At 54.7% G+C, this 23,508-nt stretch overlaps 1 protein-coding gene across 1 annotated transcript in view; it reads left to right on the forward strand.

Annotated features, from left to right (window-relative positions):
- The first annotated feature begins 3,163 nt into the window (after nucleotides 1–3,163).
- Nucleotides 3,164–23,508, forward strand: part of TP73 (tumor protein p73) — a 28,645-nt gene continuing 8,300 nt past the window's right edge. Inside the window, exons 1-4 of the mRNA XM_033007650.2 lie at nucleotides 3,164–3,238; nucleotides 5,268–5,363; nucleotides 6,415–6,538; nucleotides 12,478–12,723. Of these exons, the coding sequence (XP_032863541.1) occupies nucleotides 5,305–5,363; nucleotides 6,415–6,538; nucleotides 12,478–12,723 (429 nt within the window). The 5' untranslated portion in view covers nucleotides 3,164–3,238; nucleotides 5,268–5,304. The remainder of the gene's footprint in view (nucleotides 3,239–5,267; nucleotides 5,364–6,414; nucleotides 6,539–12,477; nucleotides 12,724–23,508) is intronic.

Raw genomic sequence — 23,508 nt, forward strand, 5'->3', positions numbered from 1 at the left:
GTGGCTGCTGCTGCCGGAGCCCCAAGAGCCAGCTTGCCCCGGAGTCACTTTGGCGCTGGTGACCAGCTTAATTCCCCGGCACGCTTGGCTGAGCATTCCCCACCCCCTTGCAACTGCCTCCTATTCCAGGAAGGAGCGCAGAAGCTTTTGCCTCACTTTTCACATAGCTTTCAACAGCTCCAATGTCATTGCCTAGGCGACCGGGACGCTACTTGATTGTAGTGCAGTAAATAACATAGATCCTCAATCCCAGGCCGCTCCTGTCCGCGGGAGACCTCCGAGGGAACTCGAAACGCTTGGGGAGCCAAAGCAGGTAGGAGGAAAAAAATGATAAAAGGAAACCCCTTGCTATTTGTGTGTGTGAGTTACTCAGCACGACCCTTTTTCAACTGCTTGATAACGCAGCTGGAAGATGATTTGCAGCCGCTTTGCTTTGTAGGCTAGTTACACAATATGAAATGTCTTGGAAAGTTTGCTCCCAAATGCCTTAGATCCAGAGTTAAAGCACTTTTGGAGGAAAAACCAGCCAAGCCTTGAATGGGAAAAGCAGCAGTGGGGCTGAGTACCAGCAGGATGCTGAGGCTGGCTGCCCGCCGCCGGGTGCCCAGGCAGGGCTGAGGCTCGGCTGCCAGGGAGGGAGGGAGAGTTGGATGTTTTAACCTCCTGCTCCATCACGAGCTGCCTGCCGACAACTCTATCCATCAGAGAGGATTTCTGTCGAACCTGCCTGCTCCTCGGAAAGAAAATTGTTAATAAGCTGCTGGACCCCAAGGAGGGTTCCTGAGATTCAAGTGCGTTGCAGGAGAGCTCGCTTGCTCTCGGTCGCTTTTACAAGCCTTGGATTGCAGGTGCAAATTTAATAATCTGGGCCAAATGAGCAGTAACACAGGGTAGTGTTGGCACCTTGGGACCCATCAATATTTTGCAAACATTATTTGCAGCGGGCTGGATGAGCCTGAGGGTTCTCACTGTGCAGAGGAGAGAAGGTCCAGGGGCCAGTTCACAAGCCATCAAGCAATACACAGCAGCTTGATCTGAGAGTTGGAAATGGCTCTCAAAAGTCTTCCTCTCTGAGGATGGGCAGGGTCTTTAGGAATTCGGAATAGCTCTGTTATACAAGTTTTGTGCATTTATCTCTTTTTAAGGTGGCTGCAAAATGTTGTCACATTTCATTCTGAGTTGTTAGAGCAGCAGGATAGCAGTGAATAAGTTATGGCTAGGTGAAATAGCAGTGGATGTTTATAGGTGCCTAAAACTTAAAGTTTAAGCCTAAATGGCTTAAAGTTAATGGTGAGATCAAAGATGCTCTTTCTAGAGAGTGTAGAAACTCAGCTGCCAGGCATCACTCAACAAGGCTTCAGCCCCCTCGTTATGCCTGCGGTACCCTTCAACTTCCTTATATTAATGAAAAAAGGAAGTTGAGTTTATAATAACTCTAAGAATATATTCAGACTCTGTGGTCAAAATACAAACTGCGGGCTGAATGAAGCACGGTTGAATATATACAAGTTCATCTGCTCTGCTTCTCCAGAGAGTTGTTCTTCCATCTCAGATGGCTATAGCAGACTTCGGTGTGTGTTTTCATTCTCCTGTGTCCTCGGGGCTGCTTGGGCTGAGCTGGGGCTGACTTGGCGTTTCGAATATAGCCAAAGTCACAGCAGTGGGGAAAAGGCTGAGGACACTGAGTATTTCTAGACTAACCCTTTGGAAATCACTGCAGTGGCAATTCACAGCAAAGGTGTGTGGACAGAAGGAACTGGCCCCTGGAAGGACAGAGCCGGCTCCCGCAGCCCTGGGGGTGTGGCAGCCCCCACCCCAGTGCTGAGCCAGCAGTGGGCTGAGCTGAGCCCCAGCGCAAGTGAAGGTGGAGGACTGCCTCTTTGCAGGCTTCATCTCAGTACTCCCAGCCCGTTTTTCCCCTGTGCAGTTTCCCTGCAATGCCCTGACTAGCAACAGAGGGAAGCAGCAATCCAGCAAACAGTGGAGCCGGCTTGGGGAAGCCAGCGGAGAGCAGCTCTCCCAAGTGAAAATGGGCAAATCACGCCTGCAGCCTCCTGCAGCCTTGGCTCCCAGCACCAAACCCCCTGGTTTGCACATTTTGGTCTTTCTTCCTCTAGAAGCCTGTGATAAATCCAGTGTACGTCCTGTCACAGGCTCCCCGAGCAGCCCCTGTGCCAGCCATGCAGAGCATCCTCCAGCTCACCTCCTCCCTGCTGCGTCGAGGCAGAAGGGACGGACCCCCTGCTGCACCCTTCCCCGGGCAAAGAGATCTTCAGTTTAACAAGCTGGTTTGGATCTCGGGAGGTGTTAAACACTGGTAGAAGTTGGGGTGATACAAAGGGCTTTTCCTTTGGTGCCGGGATGCAGGTGACATCAGAGAGCTGACACAGTTACGGCAGAGGTGAAATAGCCTCCAAAGAGACCTGGGGGCTGGATGTGACCGAGAAGCTGAGCCTGGGCTCTGGCTGATCTTGAGCTCTGCCACTGCTGATGTTAGTCATTTCCCAGTGCCATTCAGCTAGCCTGGAGGCACTGAGAAGGTAGTTACAGCCCAGTCATCTTGTAATGCTTCTCTAGAATTAGTCTCTAAGGCTCTTCCTAGTTCACCTTTAATTTAGCTGTGCCACAGGGCCTCCACTGCTTCCCATGGGGTGTCTTTTCCATCTGCTGGACCTCACCATTATAGTGCTTTCCCAATTTCCCTGCATGTGAATGCTTCCACCGTTGGTTGCATAATGGGACTCTAAATGGCATCTCCTTTTAGAGTAAATTACAGTGTCATTGGCACCACTGCCAGCCTCTGGGAGCCCTGTTTGCAAGATCTTTTGTGATTCTTTGTCATCTTAGATGCCTGCTGTCAGGCTGTCATTCTTGCTGCAGAGATTCTTTCCCAAGATGTGCAACGATCACTGCAGCAGGGATGTGCATTAACAGTGCTGCCAGCCAGAGCTTCTCTTTGTACAGCAGAGTTTAGAGCTCAAAGGTGAGAAGATACTGGCCTGGCTTTGCGAGCACCAATTGTGCTTTGAAAGAGAAAGGGAACTTCCAAAACGCCCTTAAAATATTCAGATTTTTTTCCTTTCGAAAATGAGTGCAGCCACGTGGTTAGAGCTGGTGTCACCCATCATGACCACACAGCTGGGGCGGCGCGGAGGTACTCTCTGCACCGAAGGGAAAGGCCTGGCTCCTTCCTGAAGCTGCCGCTGCCCTGGGCCGGGGAAAGCAGCAGAGAAGCAGGGTAAGGCCACCAGCAGTCATCTGCCTCAGCTCTAGGCTTTTCCTTTTCTCAAAGCTGCGCATAGGTCCGTTCATTTCTCTGTGTGTCATGTGTGGGACGAGGAGGGACAGGAGGACAGCAGACCGTCACTGCTAGCTGTTCTGTGATGAGCCCCATGGGGAATGAGCCCTCCTCCACTGTGGCAAACCCTCCTGGAAGAACGCGGATGCCGTGTCTCTCGGATGCAGCAGGAAGCAGCCCACGGGGTCAGCTGTGGGGGGGACACCACGATGCTTTCATTATAACTCCTGACCCCTGCAGCCACCCCGTCCCCAGCTGAATCAGAGGGGCCCGGGTGACCCTGAGCATCACTCAGTTAGAAAGTGGCTGCCCTCGTGCTCGGCAGCTCGAGCCCCAGAAGCAGGAAGTTTTCAGGCTTTCACTATTAGATGTCGGTACTGAGTTGAAATGAGATGCTAACGCTGGCATGGGTTCAAAGGAGTAGCCCGGGTGGTGCCCGGGACATGACCGTGTCAGCCAGGGCAGGGGAGTGGTCCCACTGCTTCCAGGGAGCGGGTGAGCGAGGAGGAGGCCGATCCCATGGCAGGGCTGCCAGCAGAGGAAGGCAGCACGGGGCTCAAGATGGCTCCGCAAAATCTGCCGCTCCTGCTGCTGGGGCCAGAGAGGTGCTGGGCATAGAGGGAGAGCCGAGGGACGCTGCGTGCTTCCTTCCACGCTTGAAGGAGGCCAAGAAACCTTGTCCCAGGGCAAAAGGAACGGGCGGGATTGCGGATGACTCTGGTTATGCCTGAGCAGTAGGGTTCAGCTGGCTTTGGTTGAAGAATTGGCTTTCCCACAGCCTTCCCGTAAACAGCATGCTTTATTCCAGTAAAACTTCCCTGTCTGCAAAGCAGAGGCAACATTCCTGCCTTGAGTTACTTGGGGGGCATAATATTCCATTCAGTAATCTTTGCAAGCTGCTTAGAAGTGGGAAGGTCATTTTAATGTCTGAACAAGTAATATTTAGGATATCTGCATGGTGGCTTCACTGTAAACTTGCACTATGCATCTGGATCTCTTACCTGTCTTTGTGCCTTTGTGGATTTGTGGGCATTTGCAACTAGAGCTTCCTGAGAAAAATATGTTAGCCTGTCGGCAAATGATATTCCTGGGATAAAAGCTGCCCTGTGCCTAAAATGGACAAGCCAGGATGCGGGCTGAAGGGCTAGATCAAAATAGAGCACAGGCAGACTTCTTTTCAAGATAAGTGGCCACTGGCTGCTGGGGGACACCTCAGCTCCTGCCAGTGCTGAGAGCTCTGCAATCCCACTTTCCTGGCATGCCGTGCTCAGAGCTGGTGGCTGCAACAAGGGTGCCTTCAGCTCTGATTCTTGCTGCAAGATTATTTTTTTCTGCCAGCTAGCTTGGGGTTTCAGTTTGATTCAGAGACCTGATACTCGAGAGTTTGGTATCGCTGTGTCTAACCAGAGAGTCTAAGCTTTTTGCTGAATGAAGCTGGTCCAAAGTGGCTACTAAGAACAGCTGTGCAGAGCGGGGGAGCTGTTTGTAGTCATGCTGAAGCACGCTGTAAACATCTTAAATGGGAGCCTTGAGCCACAGGATCAACGCTTAGCAGAAACAGGCTGACAACCCAACACCCTGCTGCTTTGGCCCTTTCCAAAACACCCACATATTTGTAAGCACGCTGGCCCGTGGCGTCATCACCAGAAATACCACCCCGACAGGAAAGCTTCTGGGTTTTTTTTGTTATCTGCAGTGAAGGTGCTTCCAGCCGCCTCCTGTCCTGTGCAAGCCGTCTTTGGGTGCAGCAGGCTGCAGGGCGGGCTGAGCTCGGGTCGCCCCTCCAGCACGCCGCTCCTTGCCTGCAGCCCGCCGGGGGGTGAGGGGCTCCATCTCCCCACAATGTGCCCGTTGGGACTCCGGTCCCTGCTGGGAGGGCGGTGGGAAACTCGTGCCCTTGGCCGGGTGCTTTGCCGAGGTGAGATGGCCCCCTGGCAACGCTAACCTCGCTGTTTCTCTTTGCCCCTAGAGTGATTTATCCTTTGTCAGACACCCCGTCTGTGAAGATGTCCCAGTCATCTCCAGCTGATGAAGGCACAACGTTTGAGCACCTCTGGAGCACGCTGTAAGTGGTGGTTGATATTTGCCTTGAGGGGTATTCTGGGGCAGAGGTGGCCCTTTGCTCTGTAATCTGTGTTAGCACACATCATTACTGTGGCCTGAAGGGAGACAAGTTTCTTTTGCACACTCCAGTTTTCACATATTCCTTTTCCACGTTGAGGACTTTGCTTCCAGACTCCCATTTCTTTGCTCAGACCATTTCATTTGCCAAACCCCTTTACCCTGGTGATGCTAGGCAGTTGGGGTGTGCGTATCCTGAAAGTAGAGCCCCACAGACCTTGTTTCCAGGTATGGGATGCTGATTCTGAAAAGGGTTGTGAAGCCGCCAGCGTTTTCGGTGTACAGGGTGAATGCAAAGGCGGGAGAGCTGCAGAGTGCGGCACAGCATTCCCACAGCACGGCTGCCCTCGTGCGCGTCGCAAGGCTGAGTACCGCTCCCCTGGCTGGTTTTCCTGACCCGTGGCCCCTCGAGCTGGCGTTGGTACATGACACTGTCTGTCTCATGTGCAGGGCCACATGGAGATGGTGTCAGGGCTGGAGCAAGTGTCCCCATATGGCTGGAACACTTGCCTGGAGTGTGGCAGGGGACACTGGTTCCAAGCCTGGGAGGATGAGCTCTTACTCCTCAGTCTTCACTCATGAGGTCATGAGGCTTGGTGGCTGCCTAATTAAAATGGATATTTTCTAAAATTAAAAGTCTTCTAGTTTTTTTTGCAAGTCTTCTGGCCTCTGAGGCTCACACTCTAATCAGGCAAGGAAGGAGTGTGCTTCATTTCATCCTCCTTCCTTGGTATCCTCTCACTTAAGGCCATCCCGAGGTGACAGATACACTAGAGCAGCTGGGTGGATGAAAAACTTCCCATCTCTGCTTGCTTTACCTGCCAGGCAAGTTTGCCTGAGCAAAGCCTGCTCTGCCATGTGAAAATAAAAGCAGAGGATGGAGTAAGAAGTTGAGAAGGGGACAAGATTCAAGGGAATCGCAAGTTGCTGGGCAGTGGTGGTGCAGGCTGTGCCGGGGAGCTGGAAGGCTGACTGTGCCATCACCTTTTCCACAGGGAGCCCGACAGCACCTACTTCGACCTCCCCCCATCCAACCACACAGGCAGCAATGAGGTCTCCAACCGCACAGAGGTCACGATGGACGTCTTCCAGATGAGGAGCATGAACGACTCGGTCATGGTGAGTGTGCTCAGACTGCACAAACGGGAGCCACGTCAAACACAAACTCACTTTCCCTGTGGTGCGTTGGGGGCTCTGGGGTTGGAAGTGGGGTGCTTGCTGATTCACAAACCGAACACAAATGCTACAGGTGCAGCGCTGCTGCCAGTTGTGCAGGGGCTGATAGCCTGTGATCGATGACTGCGCTGCAGGATTGCGGCCGGCTGGTACAGGGGTCAGTAAATTAGTGGCTACTTACTAGTAGATAACATTGCTGCATGCAGCAGCAGAGGCTCTGTGCTGTAACGGCGGTGAAGCTCGAGTTCCTTGACAGGAGGGGAGTATCATTTGCTCTGGTATAAAAATGCTGTGTAGTAAAAGCTGTTTTTAAGGTGCTGGCGAGGCAGAGCTGCTGGAGGGGCATGTCGAGCTGCCAGCGCTCAGCTCTGCTCCCACCACATTCCCCGAGGGTCCGTGCCCTTCCCTCCAGGAAGCTGGTGCGTCTCCATCTAAGGCAAAGGGTTTGAAAAGCATAGTGGGCATGTGAGATGTCTGGGTCGCTTGTGCACATTCAGTGCCCCGAGCAGGGTGGCCTCCCAGGAGCATCCCTGAAGCAGCTCTGGCCGTTGGCAGCATCTCCCTCCAGAAAGCCGCCGTTTCCCTCCTCACCAGCTTGCATCCCCTCCCCCAGCCCCTTTTTCCCTCGCTTTTCCCTCGCTTTCCCTCCCTTCCCCGGCCTTTGTCTGCAGCGGGCAGGAGCCTGGCAGAGGGATCAGGCAGGGGCGGTGGTGCTAATTGGGGAGCTGCCCCTTGCTGAGCTCGCCATCTCTTTTCTTCTTGTTCCCGCTGTAACCGAAGCAGAGCCCGGTGGGAGTCGGTGCAGCTCGGGGGGCTGGCAGGGCCGGGCGAGCCCTGGGCTTGCAGGGCTCTGAGCCCAGCGGCTGCGCACGGGCAGGACAGAGCCGGCTCCTGCCCCTTCCTCGGCATAATGAGCCGGTAGTAAATATTGACATTGGCCCGATCGTGCAACCGGGCGCTGTGCGGCTGAGCTCCCAGGGAGCCACGGCCAGCTCCGCCAGACACCGAGACGCGTGGCATACGCGAGAATAAATGCACAGACAACGTGATGCCACCGGCCTGAAAGCAAGGCGGGAGACAGGAGCCACAGCGGAGGGGCCGCTCCGTGTGTGCCGTGGTGCCTGTGGCTCACGGGGCTCAGCAGAGCTGGAGCAGACGTGCGGAGGCTCAGAGCCAGCGCCGGTGCTGATGCTCAGGGGCTGCGAGCAGGCCACCCAAACGCTCTGTGACCTGCCGTCTGGTCAGGCACAATGCTCTGCATTGGCACTGCGCTGCTCCTACAGACCTGTTTCAGTTCCCTGGTGGGAGGAGTGGCTGTAATTAAAGATGTGAACAATTCCTCAGCCGCCCTTTTCGCTTAGTGACGGCAGCTTCAGGACTGGTAGCTTGTGCGGTGTTTTAGGCTTTACGTACAACAGTGCCACTGACCTGCTTGTGTGTGGGTCTATCCATCTAGATATCTAGCCATATCTGCCCGTCTGGATATCTGTCTAGCCATCTGTCCCTATCTATGCCTATCCATGCCTATCCGTCCCTACCTATCCATCTAAATATCCATCTATCCACAGCTATCCATCTAGATAGGGATAACTCCATATCTCTGGGATATGAAGCTGTCTCAGAGTCACTGCATCGTCAGGTCGGTGCGAGTGCAGCCACCTCACTCTGCTGGAAAAGGGAGCCGGCCAAATGGGTTTCCAGACCAGCACGGCTGCAAGCAGCTTTCTGGAGTAGAATCGAGCCGGGTTTGATGATGGAGCTGGACCCCCGCTCTCCCTGCAGTGGGAATGGTTGGTATCGCCCAGTCCATCACTGGGCAAGCTGGGGCCTGCCCTGTGCATTAATGAATAGTCATGAGGGACAGAAGGGGTGGGCCCCGTTTTGTTGTTGGATGCAGCGAGTTGACAGAACTAAGGGAGATGAAAAAAGCAAAAAAACCAACACACGGTGGCACACGGGTGGCCGGCGCAGCATCCCTGGCGCTGCCCGCCCCGGCCCTGCTCCCGCGCTCCCTCATTCCTCCTGCCTTCCTACCTGGCCGTCCCCGCCACCGCCCCGACCCCATGACTCCCGTGGCGGGACGCTTCCCAGCACCCTGTGAACCCCGAGACAACTAAAATGCTGTACATTAGCGACCCGATGCAGCATTATACCACGGTAGGTGCTTCTTGTTATTTAACGGGTTTTGCCTTGCTGCTTTTATTTGAAATCGTCCTCCGCCGGCGCGGCAGGAGCTGGGCACCTGCCCCGGCTCTGCCTGCTGAGCCTTGGTGCCCGCCGCTGCCTGGGACGTGCCAGGGGCTTGTCGTGGTGCAAGCCTTTTCCTGTCCCATGGCTGCACCGAGGAGCTGAGGCTGCTGCAGCCCCGGTCATGACCGATGAGCTGTGTCAGTGGGAGATGCTGCAGCCTCGGCGGCTCGGTGGGCATTCCTCTCCTGCTTTGCCTGAGCTAGTGCTCACAGAGCCCAAGGTGCAATTTAATTAGTGCCAAGGGGTGCAGGCTCCCTCACCCGCGGGTGTGCAGATGGAGGGGTGTTACCTGTCCAAAGAATGGCCGGAGGTTCTGGGCACCACCAGCACCAGTTGGTTGTCCACTGGGGTCAGCTGAGCTCATGGCAGGTACCCGTGGCCCCAGGCAGGCTTTTTGTCCCTGGTTTAAAGACTCTGGGAGGGTTCAGCAGATGAAACCGTACCTGCACTGCGGGTGATACATTTTCAGCCCTGTCTTCAAGCGCTGCAGTTGCTTTCTTAGTCAAAAGAGGTTTGTGTCTGCTCTCTGGCATTCAGGAGGGTTAGATACAGGCATAGATGCAGCAGAGAGACAAAGGTACAGTGCTGCACTTCCCAACCAGAAATTACTTAATTCCTCTTTTTTGTCTTACATGTGTTAGTATAAAGCACATATGGACCAGGTTCGGTTTGTGCTGTAGTGCTGTTACTTGGGAGGTCGTTGCTGCAGTCATGTGAATATTTATGTATGTGTGTGTATAAACATATGTGTGTGTGTCTATATATATATTTACAGACATACACACACAAGCTGTGTTGGGTTTGCTGACACACATACACACACAAACACTCAAGACTTCAATTTGTTTTTTAAGGAAATGTTTACAAAGTTAAGTTACTTTCGAAATCCAAGTTGGTCGTTTTTTCCCTGCACCTGACTTTGGCTATCTCTGCCAGTGGCTTTGTAAAGCCCTGGGACTCGGGGCACTGCCTCTTGCTTTGTGCTGGCAGGGGACCCCTGCTCGGGGCAGCCAGCCTGGCTTGCAGAGATGACACTCTGAGTCTTGCATCTCCTTCATGTGTGCAGAGCTCACTGTTTTTCCTGAGGGAAGGCTGTGTCTCATGCAGAGGTCAGGATGGACCTCAGTGGCTCCATTCCAATTTACCTGCCTGATAAGCTTTGTAGCCACAGGCTTCAGCTGCTCACAGTCCTGGCTCTAAGCATCACAAACTCACAAAATCACGCAGGGGTGACTTTTGTGGAGTTTTTTTCTGGCCACTTGAAAGGGCCACCTCACCCCTAGCCTGCCCTGCAGCTCCCGAGCTCATGGCTCACCAGCAGCAGATATTGCCGGGAGGCGAAAGGCTTCCCAGTTATCTCCAGTTTCGGCAGGAGATGAGCCACCATGGCAGCACACGTGCTGTGCTGTGCCGGGCGGTCCAGACGTAGCCTGCTTTTCCTGAGTACACGTATGTGTGCGAGGGCAGCACTGAAGATCACCTTGCCTGCTCGCCGAATGCAGAGCATTTACTCTCCATTCATTCCTAAAAAAGGCAGGTGGCTGGGCCCAGGGCATGTGTGCAGCCTGTGTCCAGTGTCCCAGGAGAAGAAAACAGCTCAGTTGTGATACTCCTGGATTATTTGGGCTGCGGATCAGCCCTGAAAAGCAGTAATCCCTTTTCCCCTTGCCACTCTCCTCCTGGTCGATGCCTGAGCTTTGCTTTTCACGGGTGAGTAGTGCTGCATGCCTTCCCGGCCAGTGTCACTGGCCACCAAGGCTTCCCTGCCCTGCAGTCCCCGCCAGCAGCTGCCTGCAGCTGGCAATTTCCCAGCTGGATGGCCAGGGCTTCCCACGTGCATTTTTAATGCCCATTTCACTGAAGTTTCTCCTAACTTTCTCTCCAGGTGAAGCCTGGGATTGTGGAAAGCTTGGGTGGGGGTGGTTTGTCTTTGGCTGGGCTATTTATAGAGTGGCAAAAAGGAATAGAGGGGTTTACGCACATATTTTAGGGGAGAAAATGGCTGTATGTGTAAAAGCAAGCCAGATCTTGTTCAGCATTCCTCCAGTTAGTCACAGGCTCCAACGACCTTGCGAGAGATGCAGACAACAGGAGAACTTTCCTGGAGAAGGATGATTGCCTTTAAACCATTATACATCGTAGACGTTTGGGTGAGGTTGGGATCCCAAGTTAAAACACGTCTCTTGATTCCTAAGCCGTGAGCCTTGCAGCCCTTCAGAGGAGAAGGCAGATGGCTGAGCCTGCTGGGCTGAGGGACGGTGACGGCCGCCTGCCAGTCGCCCTTGGTTTCCCAGTGCTGCCCCAACTGGTGCTGGTGGCTGGAGGGACGGTCCCCGCCAGGCACAGGGACGGAGGGGGCTGGAGCTGGGGGCAGGGGGGAGTGCAGGCGGGTGGCCCCGTTCCTCCTCCGACTCTGGGTGCTGCGGGGAGCCGGGACGACAGCGCGGAGGCCGCTGCACGTGGTCACCGGCGGAGCCCGGGCAGCCACTGGCAGCACCCGCCTTGCTGGTTTGCAAGTGCTGGGAGAGCAGCCCTTGAGCAAGTGGGGAATTGCGGATTTCGGGGAGAAAAACATCCTATTTACTTTGAGAAACAGCTACAATTTGGGCATTTTTTTTTTTAAATAATTTTATTTCTCTACCATGGAAAAAATTAATCTTGGGGGTCTGATTTCCAGATGAAAGATTAAGGCCGCTTCAGCCTGTGGCTTTTGAGAACGTAGCTTTGCCTAGTCTATGCTTGCAGGTAAAAGTGCTGCCAGCTCTAACTGCAAGTATCTGACAGTAATTGTTCAGAAGAGGAATAAGAAAAAGAATTGTAAAAAGTCAGGATTTGGTCCAGCATGTCTGGATCAAGAGCCAGTACGTGCATAAGTAGGTATGTTTGCTCTCTGAGCTTAGTTCAGCGCGCTGCATCGCAGCTAGACGCTTTGTAGGTTTGAGGTTTTCCCCAAATTAGACCTGCATCAGCGAAAGCCACTGAAAGCAAACATCCCGGCTAGGAAATGAATTACACAAACCACCATTGAGGGCTGGCTCTTCTTAGAGAAACACTTCCAGAAGTGCTGTGCATGTGTACGTTCATGACAAGCAAATGCGTGCAGGAGATGTCGGGAAAACAGGTCGGATGTTGAGTGATGGAGTCGCAATGGGAGCGATGCCTTCATCGGCGGGCTGCATGCTGGGGCAGCTTCCCCTGCCCTCGATGCTCTGGCCGCTGGAAAAGACACTGTCGAGCAGGGCCACCCCCCCCAGTCCCGTCCCGTCCTGCAGAGGGACATCCCCCACACCTGAGCAAACCCTGGAAAATCCCTGCCCGGCGTCCCGAGTGGCTTTGCATAGGCAGGTGCGCTGGAAATCCAGGGATCTCAGCACCTCGCTGCCTCCCGTGAGCACGGAGCGGACGGACGGCGGTGACTGGAGCCAATTGAGTTTATCCCTTGCACAAGTGGTGACCTGCTCCAAAACCCACGCCGCCCCGGCCAGCTCTTTCGCTGCCTTTCCCGCACACTGGCCCTTTAAGGAGGCTGTAACAGGACACCTGGAGCCCTGGAGAAGTGTGGCTGAGGTTTCCATGTCTCTAAACTGGCTGGTGTTTTCTTTTTTCCCTCCTCCCCTTTTCCCTTCCTCCAGTCCCAGTTCAATTTGCTGAACAACAGCATGGATCAGAGCATCGGCAGCAGAGCAGCCTCCACCAGCCCCTACAGCTCCGAGCACACCTCCAATGTCCCAACGCATTCGCCCTACTCGCAGCCCAGCTCTACCTTCGACGCCATGTCCCCTGCGCCCGTCATCCCCTCCAACACTGACTACCCTGGTCCCCACCACTTCGAGGTGACCTTCCAGCAATCCAGCACCGCCAAGTCAGCCACCTGGACCGTAAGTTGCATGTCTCCTTGCCTTTCTAGAGAGCTGCTTGCTACCACCGACAGCGTTTTCGGCTGGCCAGCTGCAAACACCCGAATGCCTCGGTGGTGATTTGCAGTGGGACGCAGAGGGCACGCTCGCACGGGGTGGCTGCAGGACGCAGCCACCACCCGACAGGGACTTTGCCTGCACAGGTGGCCCTGGAGAGCAAAACATGCAGGAAACGTCAAGTGCGTGCTTTTCAGGGATTTTCTCCAAAAGGGCTGTTAAGCACAGAGGTTTGAATGTAAATTCTCTCGCAGCAGTTCCCTAAACTGCAGGTAAATGTCCCCAAAAATCACGAAGCTGGATAAATGCCCTGGGGAAGTACCTGCCTTGTTCTCGTGGCGCTTCCCTGCACATTTGCCAGCGACCGCTGTCAGAGGCGAGGCAGTGGGCGAGACAGACCTTTGCTTATATCTACTGGGGCCATTCTCAGCTTTGCTGTAAGCTCTTGCTTGTCATTTGCAAGCCTTTTTCATCGCGTGTCAGAAGAGTAACTTAATCTCGAGAAGTCAGTGCAAAATAACAGAGTAGGTTTTTAATCACAGCGGGATCGCAGCACAGCATCTTGCCCCCTGCGACGTGGGCGCAGCAGCCTGGTCCTCAGGAGCAGAGATGCAGGTTTGCTCCACTGCCAGGCTGATCGCACGCCTGCAGCCCGGCAGAGGAATCCTCCGCACATCAGGGACCCAGGAACCGGGCAGAGCGTACGAGGGCTGCTTTGGTTTTTGTGGCAAAAGGTCCTAAGTTCACATTCTGGCTCCTGGCTTAGTGTAGCACTGTCCCTGGTTTTTAGCAGAAACGGCACTTGCGACCGGTGTCAGAGGCATTTCTGCAGCGGTTGCCTCCCTGAGCACCAGGGAGAGCTGCTCACTGGCACGCTGGAGGCAGGCGGGTTTTCTCCTCTGGGAAACGTTAACAGAGCAGAAAGGTTGGGGTGACACAGCTGACCCAATGAGAGAGCAACAGGGTTTCCTCCAGGGATGCGGTTTGATATTATCATGAAATGGGCAGAGCAGACCAGGAGCGATATATCAGCCTGAGGTGTGATAATGACTTTTAGTTTTGGAAGCTGATGTGTTTAATTGCCAAGGCAGTCCTTCCCGCGGCAGACAGGAGTGTCTCTGGATGCTTTCGTGCAGGCAGACCCCGGGCTGTGGCTGCTCCCGTGTGTCGTGGCAAGAGGGGGCAGGAGGGGCCGGGCCACAGCAGCTGCCGCAGCGCCGGCTCTGTCTGTCCTGCAAAAACCAACGGGCAGGTGGAGTGGGCAAACCAGCAGCAAGCTGGCAGCGAGCTGGCAATCGAATACAGCCAAATCCATGGCTGGGGCAGTGGAGCAGCTTCCCTGTGTCCGGTCACCAGAGCTCCACGGCTTCACTGCTGAGTCGCGCTGACCAGGGGCTTGGGACCAGCACCGTGATTAAACGTGACTTGCCCTCGTAGGAGCCATCAGTCTTCACTCTTTTCTACTGCCTTCCCTTGCAAGGTGTTGCTAAAGGATGCGTTTCATTATGTTTTGAATAAACTGAAGGTCCTCAGAGTAGGATGTGGCTCCAGCCCAATCCCATCCCTGTTGGGGGATAACTCATATCAGTTAAAAGTAAAGCTGCACAGGACCTGCACAGGGAAAGGAGGCATTCCCATGCCACAAAAGCATCCAAATGGAAACTGAACCCACACTGATGCAGGGTATCTGTCCCAGCTGTCCTGGTGTGGAGGGAGGAGGACTGGAATGTGTCCAGTGCTCACTCAGCACTGTCCCAGCTAGCAGTGCCACGGGGATGGCTCTGGGATGGAGCAGACAGCCACGGGCAGGGCTGGGCTGGGTGCTGCAGGACACCCTTGGACACTGCAGGCAGGAGGGACTCAGGCACCTCAACAGACAGAGAGAGCACCTACTAAAGATCCGCCCCGTGCTCAGTTTAATTAGCAGTAAGGAAATACTCTTCCCTTGTCCCTGACGATGCATGTTGCAGCTGCAGGGAGTAAATTGAAAAAGCCACTCAAGTCTTTTTGGCCAATTGTCCTCAGAAGAGCAGAGGGAGCAGCAAGAGGCTCCTTGAGGGAGTCCCACGTGGCGAGGGAGCCTGTGACAGCCCCCTTCCCTCGCTGGAGCCATCCCAGCCACGTGGGATCTTTCCAAACCTCAAACTATACCGAGCCCTGACTGTCTCAGCATCACCCCATGCTGGCTGTGCTCCTGTAGCTGTCCTGTCCTACTGCGAGCTATGCTAACCAGGATGGGATTGCTTTTTTCCTCAAGCCTCTGTGTTAAGGTCTCCTTTGTACGTTGGAGCAGCCAGTGCCACATGGATGCTGCGAGAGCCTCGGGGGAGCAGCTGGACTTGAGAGATGCCCAGTGAACGTGCCACGGGCGGCTGTAAGCACCTGCAGAGGATGCGCCCGCCGGCCAGGTCAGGGAGCTGAGGCTGCTGAGTGCCCGGCTGCAAGGGGGGGTCTCCTGGAAAGTGGTCCAGAGCGGAGGAGTAAAATGCCTGAACTGGCTTTAATAGTTGTCAAGGCAGTCAGTGAGGTGTGCGGCCCTCTGAGCCGCCGCGCTGGGGTGATGGTGCATCCATCTCCCGCAAGCAGGCTGGCTGCAGGGCCAGCACCAGCCGGCCCACGTTTCACTGCGCTGAAGCTGGGTCTCACGGAGAACAGAAGTGGGTCAGCAGCATCTTGAGCCCTGGAGAACGCGGGGGGCATTTCATTTGAAATAGTAATTTCTGCAGGACTGCCAATGTGGGTGCAGACTGTCCAGCTTGCTGAGGTTGCCACATGAAGAATGGTCCTGCTGTGGTGACAGCCAGATTCCCTCCATGTCCTCCTGGTTGACAACTGTCACAGCCACGCAGCAGCACCTTTTGTGATGGAAGACGGGGCTGCTGCCTTCTTCCCACTTGCTTTGAGCTCTGCATTGGCACTGCCGCACTTGGGAGTCTGTCCTGGTTAAACAGGGAAAGGAATTCAGCAAAAAGCTATACGTTGTACGTTGCCAGTCAGTCAATATACAAATAATGATGTATGTACACAGTGTGATTCTCTATGTGAGTGAATGTGTACGTAGCAGCGTACAAGAAAGCCTAGGAAAGCTGTCAGGAGCTGTAGGCACTTGGGAAGGAAAGTTAAATGTACAGTCAGCAGGGCTGGGGACAGTGACACCTGACAGCTCGGAGATGGTCCAGCCAAGGGTCGCTGAATTGACCTTCTCGGTGCGCTAAAGGACACGCACTGTTTGATTCAGCACCTTGAAAGAAACAGCACTGCTGATTCAGGCCGTAGCCGGGGAAGCCTCATGGCTTTTGAGCTCTTTAAGATTAACTGCACCAGCTAATTACCGCCAGGCCCGTTGCAAGCGTTGACCGTGAACTCGTCAGAGCCGCCATGCCAGCGCTGGGAGCAGCGCGGAGCCCTCCGCCCCGGGGGAAGGCTCTGCCGGAGTGGCAGCTCCGACAGCCTCCGGCAATCTGGGCTCGGACCACGGAGAATCCAGCCAAGGAGGAACCGGCAGCTGGTGCGCAGGCAATGCCAAACCAAATAGTTTGGTGCGAGTCGTCTTGTCAAAGGCTTTGGCATTGTTTTTCAGCACGATCATAAGCTTTGGTTGATGGAAGTGTGTAGCACAATAGGCTCCTATTTTTGAAAGGTTTTGACTGAATGCCTCTGGCTATTCCTCTGGGAGACTTGGCGTTATCCATTCTCCCGTGCTTAGGGAAGGAGGCTCCCAAGGAGCCCAGGGCTCGTGGCCAGAGACCGCTTGGAGACAAGCTGCCTGCACGGTGGGCTGGCTTGCTTACAGCGGCTGAGCATCACCCAGGCAGGGGAGCAAGGTACCACCGAGCCCACTGCCCTTGTGCACACACACAGTTCTCGTGTCCACACTTGAAACCGCTGCTGACAAAAACAGAGGAGGGAGAGATCCAAAGAAGATTAAAGATTTGGAACAGATGCCTTCTAGGGCAATACCAGAGAAACGTTCTGCATGAAAGGTCTCCACGAGAAGAGTAAGGGTGGCTTGATCGCAGTCTGCATGGGAGATGGTTTCTGATAGCAGACAGCTCTTTAATCTAATAGAAAAAGACATAATGAGAGCCAGTGCTTGGAAGCTGAAGCCAGGCAAATTCAGACTAGAAACAAGGTGGAAATTTTTTAACAGTGAGGATAATTAACCGTAGGAACAATTTACCAAGGAATGCGGTAGATTCTCCAACTCCTGAAGTATTCAAATGAAGAGTCTGCATATCTCTCGAAAGATAAGCTGCACTTCAAGCAGGCACCACTGGCTCAATGCAGAATGAGTAGGCTGGGGTCTTAGGGCAGCAGTGTAGGGAATCAAACCAGAGGATCATCACCTGTTCTCTCTAGCCTTAAAACGCTGAATTTCTAAATTTAGGAAATGGGTGAATGGAGAAGGGGTGAAGACTTGGGGCAGGGGTTTGGGGCTCGCGTTCCCAGCACCAGACCCGTCCTTGCAGAGGGGTGCTGGGCAGTGGGTGGGTGACGTTGGATGTCTCATCTCCCGGGCTGGGCTCCGCGCGCCGCACGTCGCCACAAACTCTGAACCGAAGCGACCGCTCCGCCTTCTGCTGCGGGAAGCCCTCCAGGCTGCCGCCGCCTCCCTTTTTCATTTTTAATGGCCTTCTTATCAGCAGAGAGCAATGGCCAGATGCTGAAAATAAGGTTTTCCCTGTAGGTTCAAAGCCCCCCTCTGGTAGGCTGCTTTGACGGGGCTGGGAGGACGACCGGGAGCTGCGGTGCTGCAAGACGGGGCATGCCGGCAGCCTGCCTGTTTGTTGGAAGCCATCAGGGCTCTCGGTTCCCCAGAGCTGCCCAAACATGCTAGAGCCGCCAGCCGATCTCGGCTGTTTTCTCACCAGCAGCCCCTCGCCACGCCGGCCAGCTGGTAACTGATAGATAATTAGTATTTTTCTCAAGTCAGGCTTGCGGCGGGTCGGTGCTTCCCTCTAAAACGCTGTCACACGCGCCAGAGCCTGCAGAAGCGTTAATAGGGTCTTTGGCCTCCCGTGGCCTGGCTGCAAGAGGACGCGGGGGCTCGAGCCCCTGGCGCGGGGCTGCTGCCTGGGCTCGCACGGGGCCCCTGGAGATGGGGAGAGACGGACAAACCTCCGAGAGAAGCAGGCGGGGGGTCCCCTCACCCAGGCACAGGGGGTCCGGGCCACGACCAGGGTCTTGCCGGCTGCTTTGGGGAGCAAACAGCCTGGGATGGAAAGGCTGGAGAGGTTCAGAGCTGAGGTGAGATGCTCCTGCTGCGAGCGACAGCTGCCCAGCACTCACCCACAGCAAACTGGTCTGTGTCCCAGTGCTCAGCCAGTGGGATACTGCCACACTGAACTGGGTCCAGTTGCTGCGTAGATCTTGCAGTTGGAGCGTGGGCACTGGGGGAGCTGAAATGGCTTGTCTAATGCTAACTGAATGAGAAGGATGGAAATAATTGGGGTGGCAGGAGGTAGGTTTTCCCTTGCTGGTTGCTGGCTGAAGCTTGTTGGGGTAAAGGCGGTTGTAAAGGAGGGAAAAACCTTCAGGAGCATCTATAGAAAATGAGCCCCCTCTTCAAACTCTCTCTGGCACTTTACCATATTTTAGGGAGGTACCTGTCCAACAGCAGCGGCCTGGAGATGAGCAGGGGCCACGCACAGCTCTGTGCACTCTGTCTCTGAGCCACAAACATCTTTGTTTTTATCCAAGTAGCTGGGCAGAACAGCGTGGATATTTTGGCGTGCCAGAAGTAGGAAAGCAACCTCAGCACCAGCCTGCTCCAAAGCCCATTGAAGCCAGCCCACTGGAGGCTTTCCACCAGCTTTCCACCAGCAGGGCGTGGATGAGGCTCCAGGAGCTCCAGACACAATGGAATTAAGAAAAAAGGCGAAGGAATTCAGTGTGCAATGTTCCAACACGATCCCGCTATCAGCTCCACTATCTTGAACGTGTATGGTATGCACAGGTCAGGGGAACGACTTACCGGCAGCGGCTGCTCCGGCGGGAAGGCAGCGCTGTCCTGCGGGGACTGCTGTGGAGCTGGGAGAGGACGCACCGGGGAAAGGAGGTTGCTCTGGTCAGCTCCACTACGTTCGGATCTGAACGGTGCAGGGGATGTGGGGACTGAGGGAGCCACTGGATGAAGTGGGATAATAAACAGGCTGCAGAAGGAAAAGCATCTCCGTGCTCTGGCTCAGCAGTGCCCTGGGCAGCGGGTCCTGCAGAGCCCTGGGGGAGTGGGGGGGCAGAGGGTGTTACACGCGGGGCCACGTCCCATGCCACGAGAAGCAGGGCTGAAAGCATTCCGGGGAGCCCAGACATTAAGGAGAGGGGAGAGGGACCCTGTCTGTGCCCGTAAACCGTGCTCCCTGGCCGTGCCCTCTCCAGGCCGTGGCTGTAAGGAAGCAGAAGCAGCTCCCTCCTGCTCGGCACAGCCTGCCAGGGATGCTGTGGTAGGCAGTCGGCTCCCCCGCAGCCAGATCTTGCTGCTTCAGGTTTTGCATTTTGTTTCCAGCAGTGATTCCCAAGCCTGACTCTCAGCCTCCTCTTCCCTTCCCTCCCAGCTTGCTCCTCATACCCACTCATGGTAACGCAGCATGAAATAACTGCCTTGCTGGATTTTTGGCTTCCTGTTTGGTTAAGAGGGAACTCCAGCGCCGGCTTGGTCAGAGGACCCGAGTATCCAGACGCACAAAAAGAGTCAGATTTACTAGAAGAGATTAAAACAAGCCACGAGTGTGCCAGCGCTGGCTGGCTGAGCAGTGACTAAGAACGGCTGTGATCCTGGTTGGCAGTTATTTTAGGATGTGCACACCAGGGAAGGAAGGGAGAGGACTCCTTTTGGGGGTGAACCAAGGGATTTTAATTAGCAGTAATGGCATGGTAATAAAGGTAGAAGAATGCAGGCTGGAGCACATGCAGCCTCTCTGAGCTGTGTCCTGTGGGGGCAGCCCCGGCCCCAAGACGTCACCGGGGGCTGGGGGTTTTGGGGGTGATGGGGGTCCCCCGCAGCTGCTGACAGCCAGGGTGAGCTGTGGGGCTTTGTGCAGGGGGGCTCTGCCAGGCACCCTGAAAACCCCCTGCCCAGGACCCCGCTGTGTCACCGCCACGGGGCAGGAACTGCAGACACAGGGAGGCAGATTTTGGGGACCCCTTCCAGCCGCCCCCGGGGCAGCGTCGCTGCTGCCCAGCCCGCCCGCCTGCCTCGGGCACGGGTGGATGCTCTGCTCGGGCATCAGTGCTGCGCTGGACATACTCAAACCCCGCTCATAGTAAACGAGCAACAAATTAGGTTTGGGAGGAATTTCCAGCTCAGTGAGAAGTTATATAGGCTGGTGATTAAAAAATGGTTATTAAAAAAATTAGAAAGAAAAAATTAGCTCTGTAGTCGGCATGTCTTCCAGGATCTGTCGTAACAGATTCGTCCGAGCCGGTTAACGGTATTTGCGGTTTGCAAGATGCTACATGTCTGAGTAAGATGACAGACACATTATTATCACCTCTCCGCTGCGATCTGTCCGAACCTGTCCCAGGATGCAGCTCTGCAGCTGCTTGCTGGGGAGCGCAAGGAAATTAGCAGCCGGAGGCAGCACTTTTCTTCTCTCTCTCTTGCCAGGCTAGTGGCTTTATTGGGATCCATTGACTGCAGTCCTGGACACGTCTTGAGTAGAGCTAATGAGGAGACTGGAATGTAGAAGAGGAGGAGGAGGAGGAGGCTGGTAGGGAGGAGGGGGAGGATTTGTGGAAAAAGTAATTGTTGAGCAAATCATTTCCTTCAGGAGAGAAAGGAGGACTTGGCTGCAGCCCTCCCGAAGCAGGCAAGTCTAGACGCTTCGGTGTCAACAGTTGAAGATAAATAAGATTTTATCAGCTCCGAATCTGTTGGGACACATCCTGCTAGCGGTTCTGCTGCCCAGGGAGGGCCGGGGGGAGATGGACTTCGCCGGTAGGTCTTTCCACACAGAAGAGTCAGGTTATTTTTCGTGCGAGGCTGTCAGCATCCATGGGGAAACCCACCTCTCCCTGCCTAGGCTTCCTGCGGGCCTGAGCAGCGCGGTGGCCTCTTCCAGAGCCGGTCCTGGGCATTTGCTCGGGGTGGACAGCGGCAGATGCTGAGGCTTCATTTCCGTGCTGCTTTGCAGCTGCAGCCGTATCAGTCGCCATGAAGCGCTGTGGGGCGTGGGCTCGTTTGGATCTCGTGATGCGCAAACCGTTTCCTTGGACCAAGATAACCCTGGTGAAGCCCCGCCGGGGCCGGTCGCACCGCGGGGCTGTCGCTGTGCTGTGCTTATTTCCCATTACGTGCGGCACGGGCGCAGCGTGGTCTCCGTCTCACCCAAGAAGCAGCTGCATTTCAACGCGGCAGTGAAAGAAACCCCACCTAAAGACAATTAGGGGTACCAAGTCCCTAGAGAAACAGAGGTTAATGTTGATATTCTGCTAGTGTTTAAATAATTTGGCTTTTCCAGTTATTCCTAGTGCTCTGGACTTGCACTGCAGGACAGATCACAGTAACAGAGAAGGGACAGCGATGGAGGTGGCATTATACTTTCAGCCTGGCAGAGGAGGGTTGACATTGAAAGCTGCACGACTACAGAAAAAACCCAGAGGAATAGATGCTGTGCAAGTTTATGTAAAGTTCAGGTGGATTGCTCAGTGCTATTACTGCTGTTTGCTGTTTATACTGTACCAGCGCCCACAAGCCACACTGACACATGAACCTGTTGTGCTCTACAAACGTGCAATAACAGACGCGCTCTGACTTTTTCTGTGAACAGAGATGGCCATAGTAACATAACCGGGGAGGCAGACACTAACGGTCCAGAGGGTAGAGTAGGAACTGAAAATAAAGGCAGGAGGTGCCCAGGGGCAGAACGTACCCGAGCTCTTCTGTAGGTGTGAAAGAAATCTTGGGGCTGAGGTCTGGACGGGCAGAGCGACATGAGTGTTGTGTGACCCAGGGGCCACGTGTGGCCGGTTCCGAGAGCTCAGCTGGTCCAAACGCTGCGGAACAGGAAGGGTACGAGTGAACAGCCCGAGGTTCACCCCTCGTAGAGGTGGCAGAAACACGGCCACGCCAAGAGTGCCGAGCAGCGAGTCGGCTGTGCTGGCTTATGTGATTAAACACCAGCAGTTTGATCCCCCGGGTCCCACTTTGCAACTGCCTTGTCTTGCACTCGAGGGAAGCGCGGTGCCTCTGTGCTCTCTGCAAGCCAGGTGCGTGCACTTCAGCTGCGGCTTGTAAAGTACCACTAAATCAGATGATGTAGCACAGCCCTGCACAGACACGCACGTGTGGCAGATTATTAGCGAATACAGATAACCACATAGGAGCAGAGGCACCTATTCTGCTTGGCATCTGAGCAAGACGCGCATTTTGCTGTCCCCTATGGAGAGTGTACATTGTCGAGGGCTCTTCCTGGCTGAAAACACGGCTGGGGATGTAGAGCCTCCTGGGATCCTAAAAAAAATGATGCTTGTTATGGCAGTGAATGGGGATGCGGCTGCAGGACGGCTGCCTGCCGCGAGGAGCCGGAGCACGGCCGCACAGGGCACAGCCCTGACTTTTCTTGCCCAGAACTATCAACACGGAGTTCCTTAAAAGAATAGTTTGTTATTGTGGAAGGATCTTTGAAGGCAATCCTGGAGCTGTTAAGACATGATAAGGTTATCAGTGGAGGCATGCCTGTGTTGAGCGGCAGCCTTTCTCCCTGCGGGGCAATCACTCTGCTATTTAACAGAGATTTATCCATGTCATAACATGGTATAATGAGAGAATTTGTTACCAAAGAACTTGCCATAATGCACCTCTGCTCTTCCAGAGCAGTTATATTTCCCAGGCATGTTGAGGACTGCCCGGGAATGTCTACATGAAAGGATCCTTTGACAGGAGTTGTCAGTATTTTAACACCTGGCAAGGAAGAGCCCCCCTCCCAATAACCCTTGTTTTGCCATGGTGTCGCCTCAAAACGAGGGGGTTAAACCCCTGCTGCACCGCGGGTGAGCAGGTTACATGGGCCACGGCTGCACGAGAGCTTCCTCTTCCAGCCGGGCAGAGGGGAGCAACTGCCGCCAGCGCCGAGCCCGCGCTTCCAGGAGAGGCACAGTCCTTGCTGGAGAGGCAGGATCACACCCGGGAAGCTGACCTGGCCGTGGGGTCAGGGTCCGGTCAGCATCATCAGGTATCAGTGCAAAATTTGGGGATTTCAGTGCAAGCTGGTGTTTCTAAGAGCCCTCTTTCTCTGGACAAGTCCACGTGCCTCTGACACTGAAGATTAATTCTTCTGCCAGATGTCGCACCCTCTGATGACCACAGCATCTTCCTGCTCTCTCCAGCACCGAGCAAGCTCTGACCCCGGGATACATCCCCACCAGCTCACCCCCCTGGGAGCTGGGACCCACTGCCAGCCACCCAGCCCACCCTTGCAACGCGAGAGCTGCTGCAGTTTACCCCAGCTGAAGCTTCTCCCCTTTATATCTTCTCTGAACCTCCCTAGTAATACCACCTGAAAATGGTTTCTCTCGTTTGCCTCTCTAGCAGTTCCTGGGGTGATGGGAGCCCGTGCAGCCCCGCTCCTGCAGAAAGGGCAGCAGGAATGGGAAGTACCTGTATCACCCCCAATACCACAGCAGAGCCTGGCTCAGAGCCCCCCCTGGCCCTGGGAGAGCCGAGCAGGCGGCTCACGGCACAGCAGCCTCGCTAGCCTCTGCACACCTGTACTGGGATGGCTCAGGACAAGCTTTAACATCCTCACAAAT

The sequence above is a fragment of the Tyto alba genome, unplaced genomic scaffold, assembly GCF_018691265.1.
Source record: "Tyto alba isolate M040663 unplaced genomic scaffold, T.alba_DEE_v4.0 Super-Scaffold_20000042, whole genome shotgun sequence".
NCBI classification, from domain to species: Eukaryota; Metazoa; Chordata; class Aves; order Strigiformes; family Tytonidae; genus Tyto; species Tyto alba.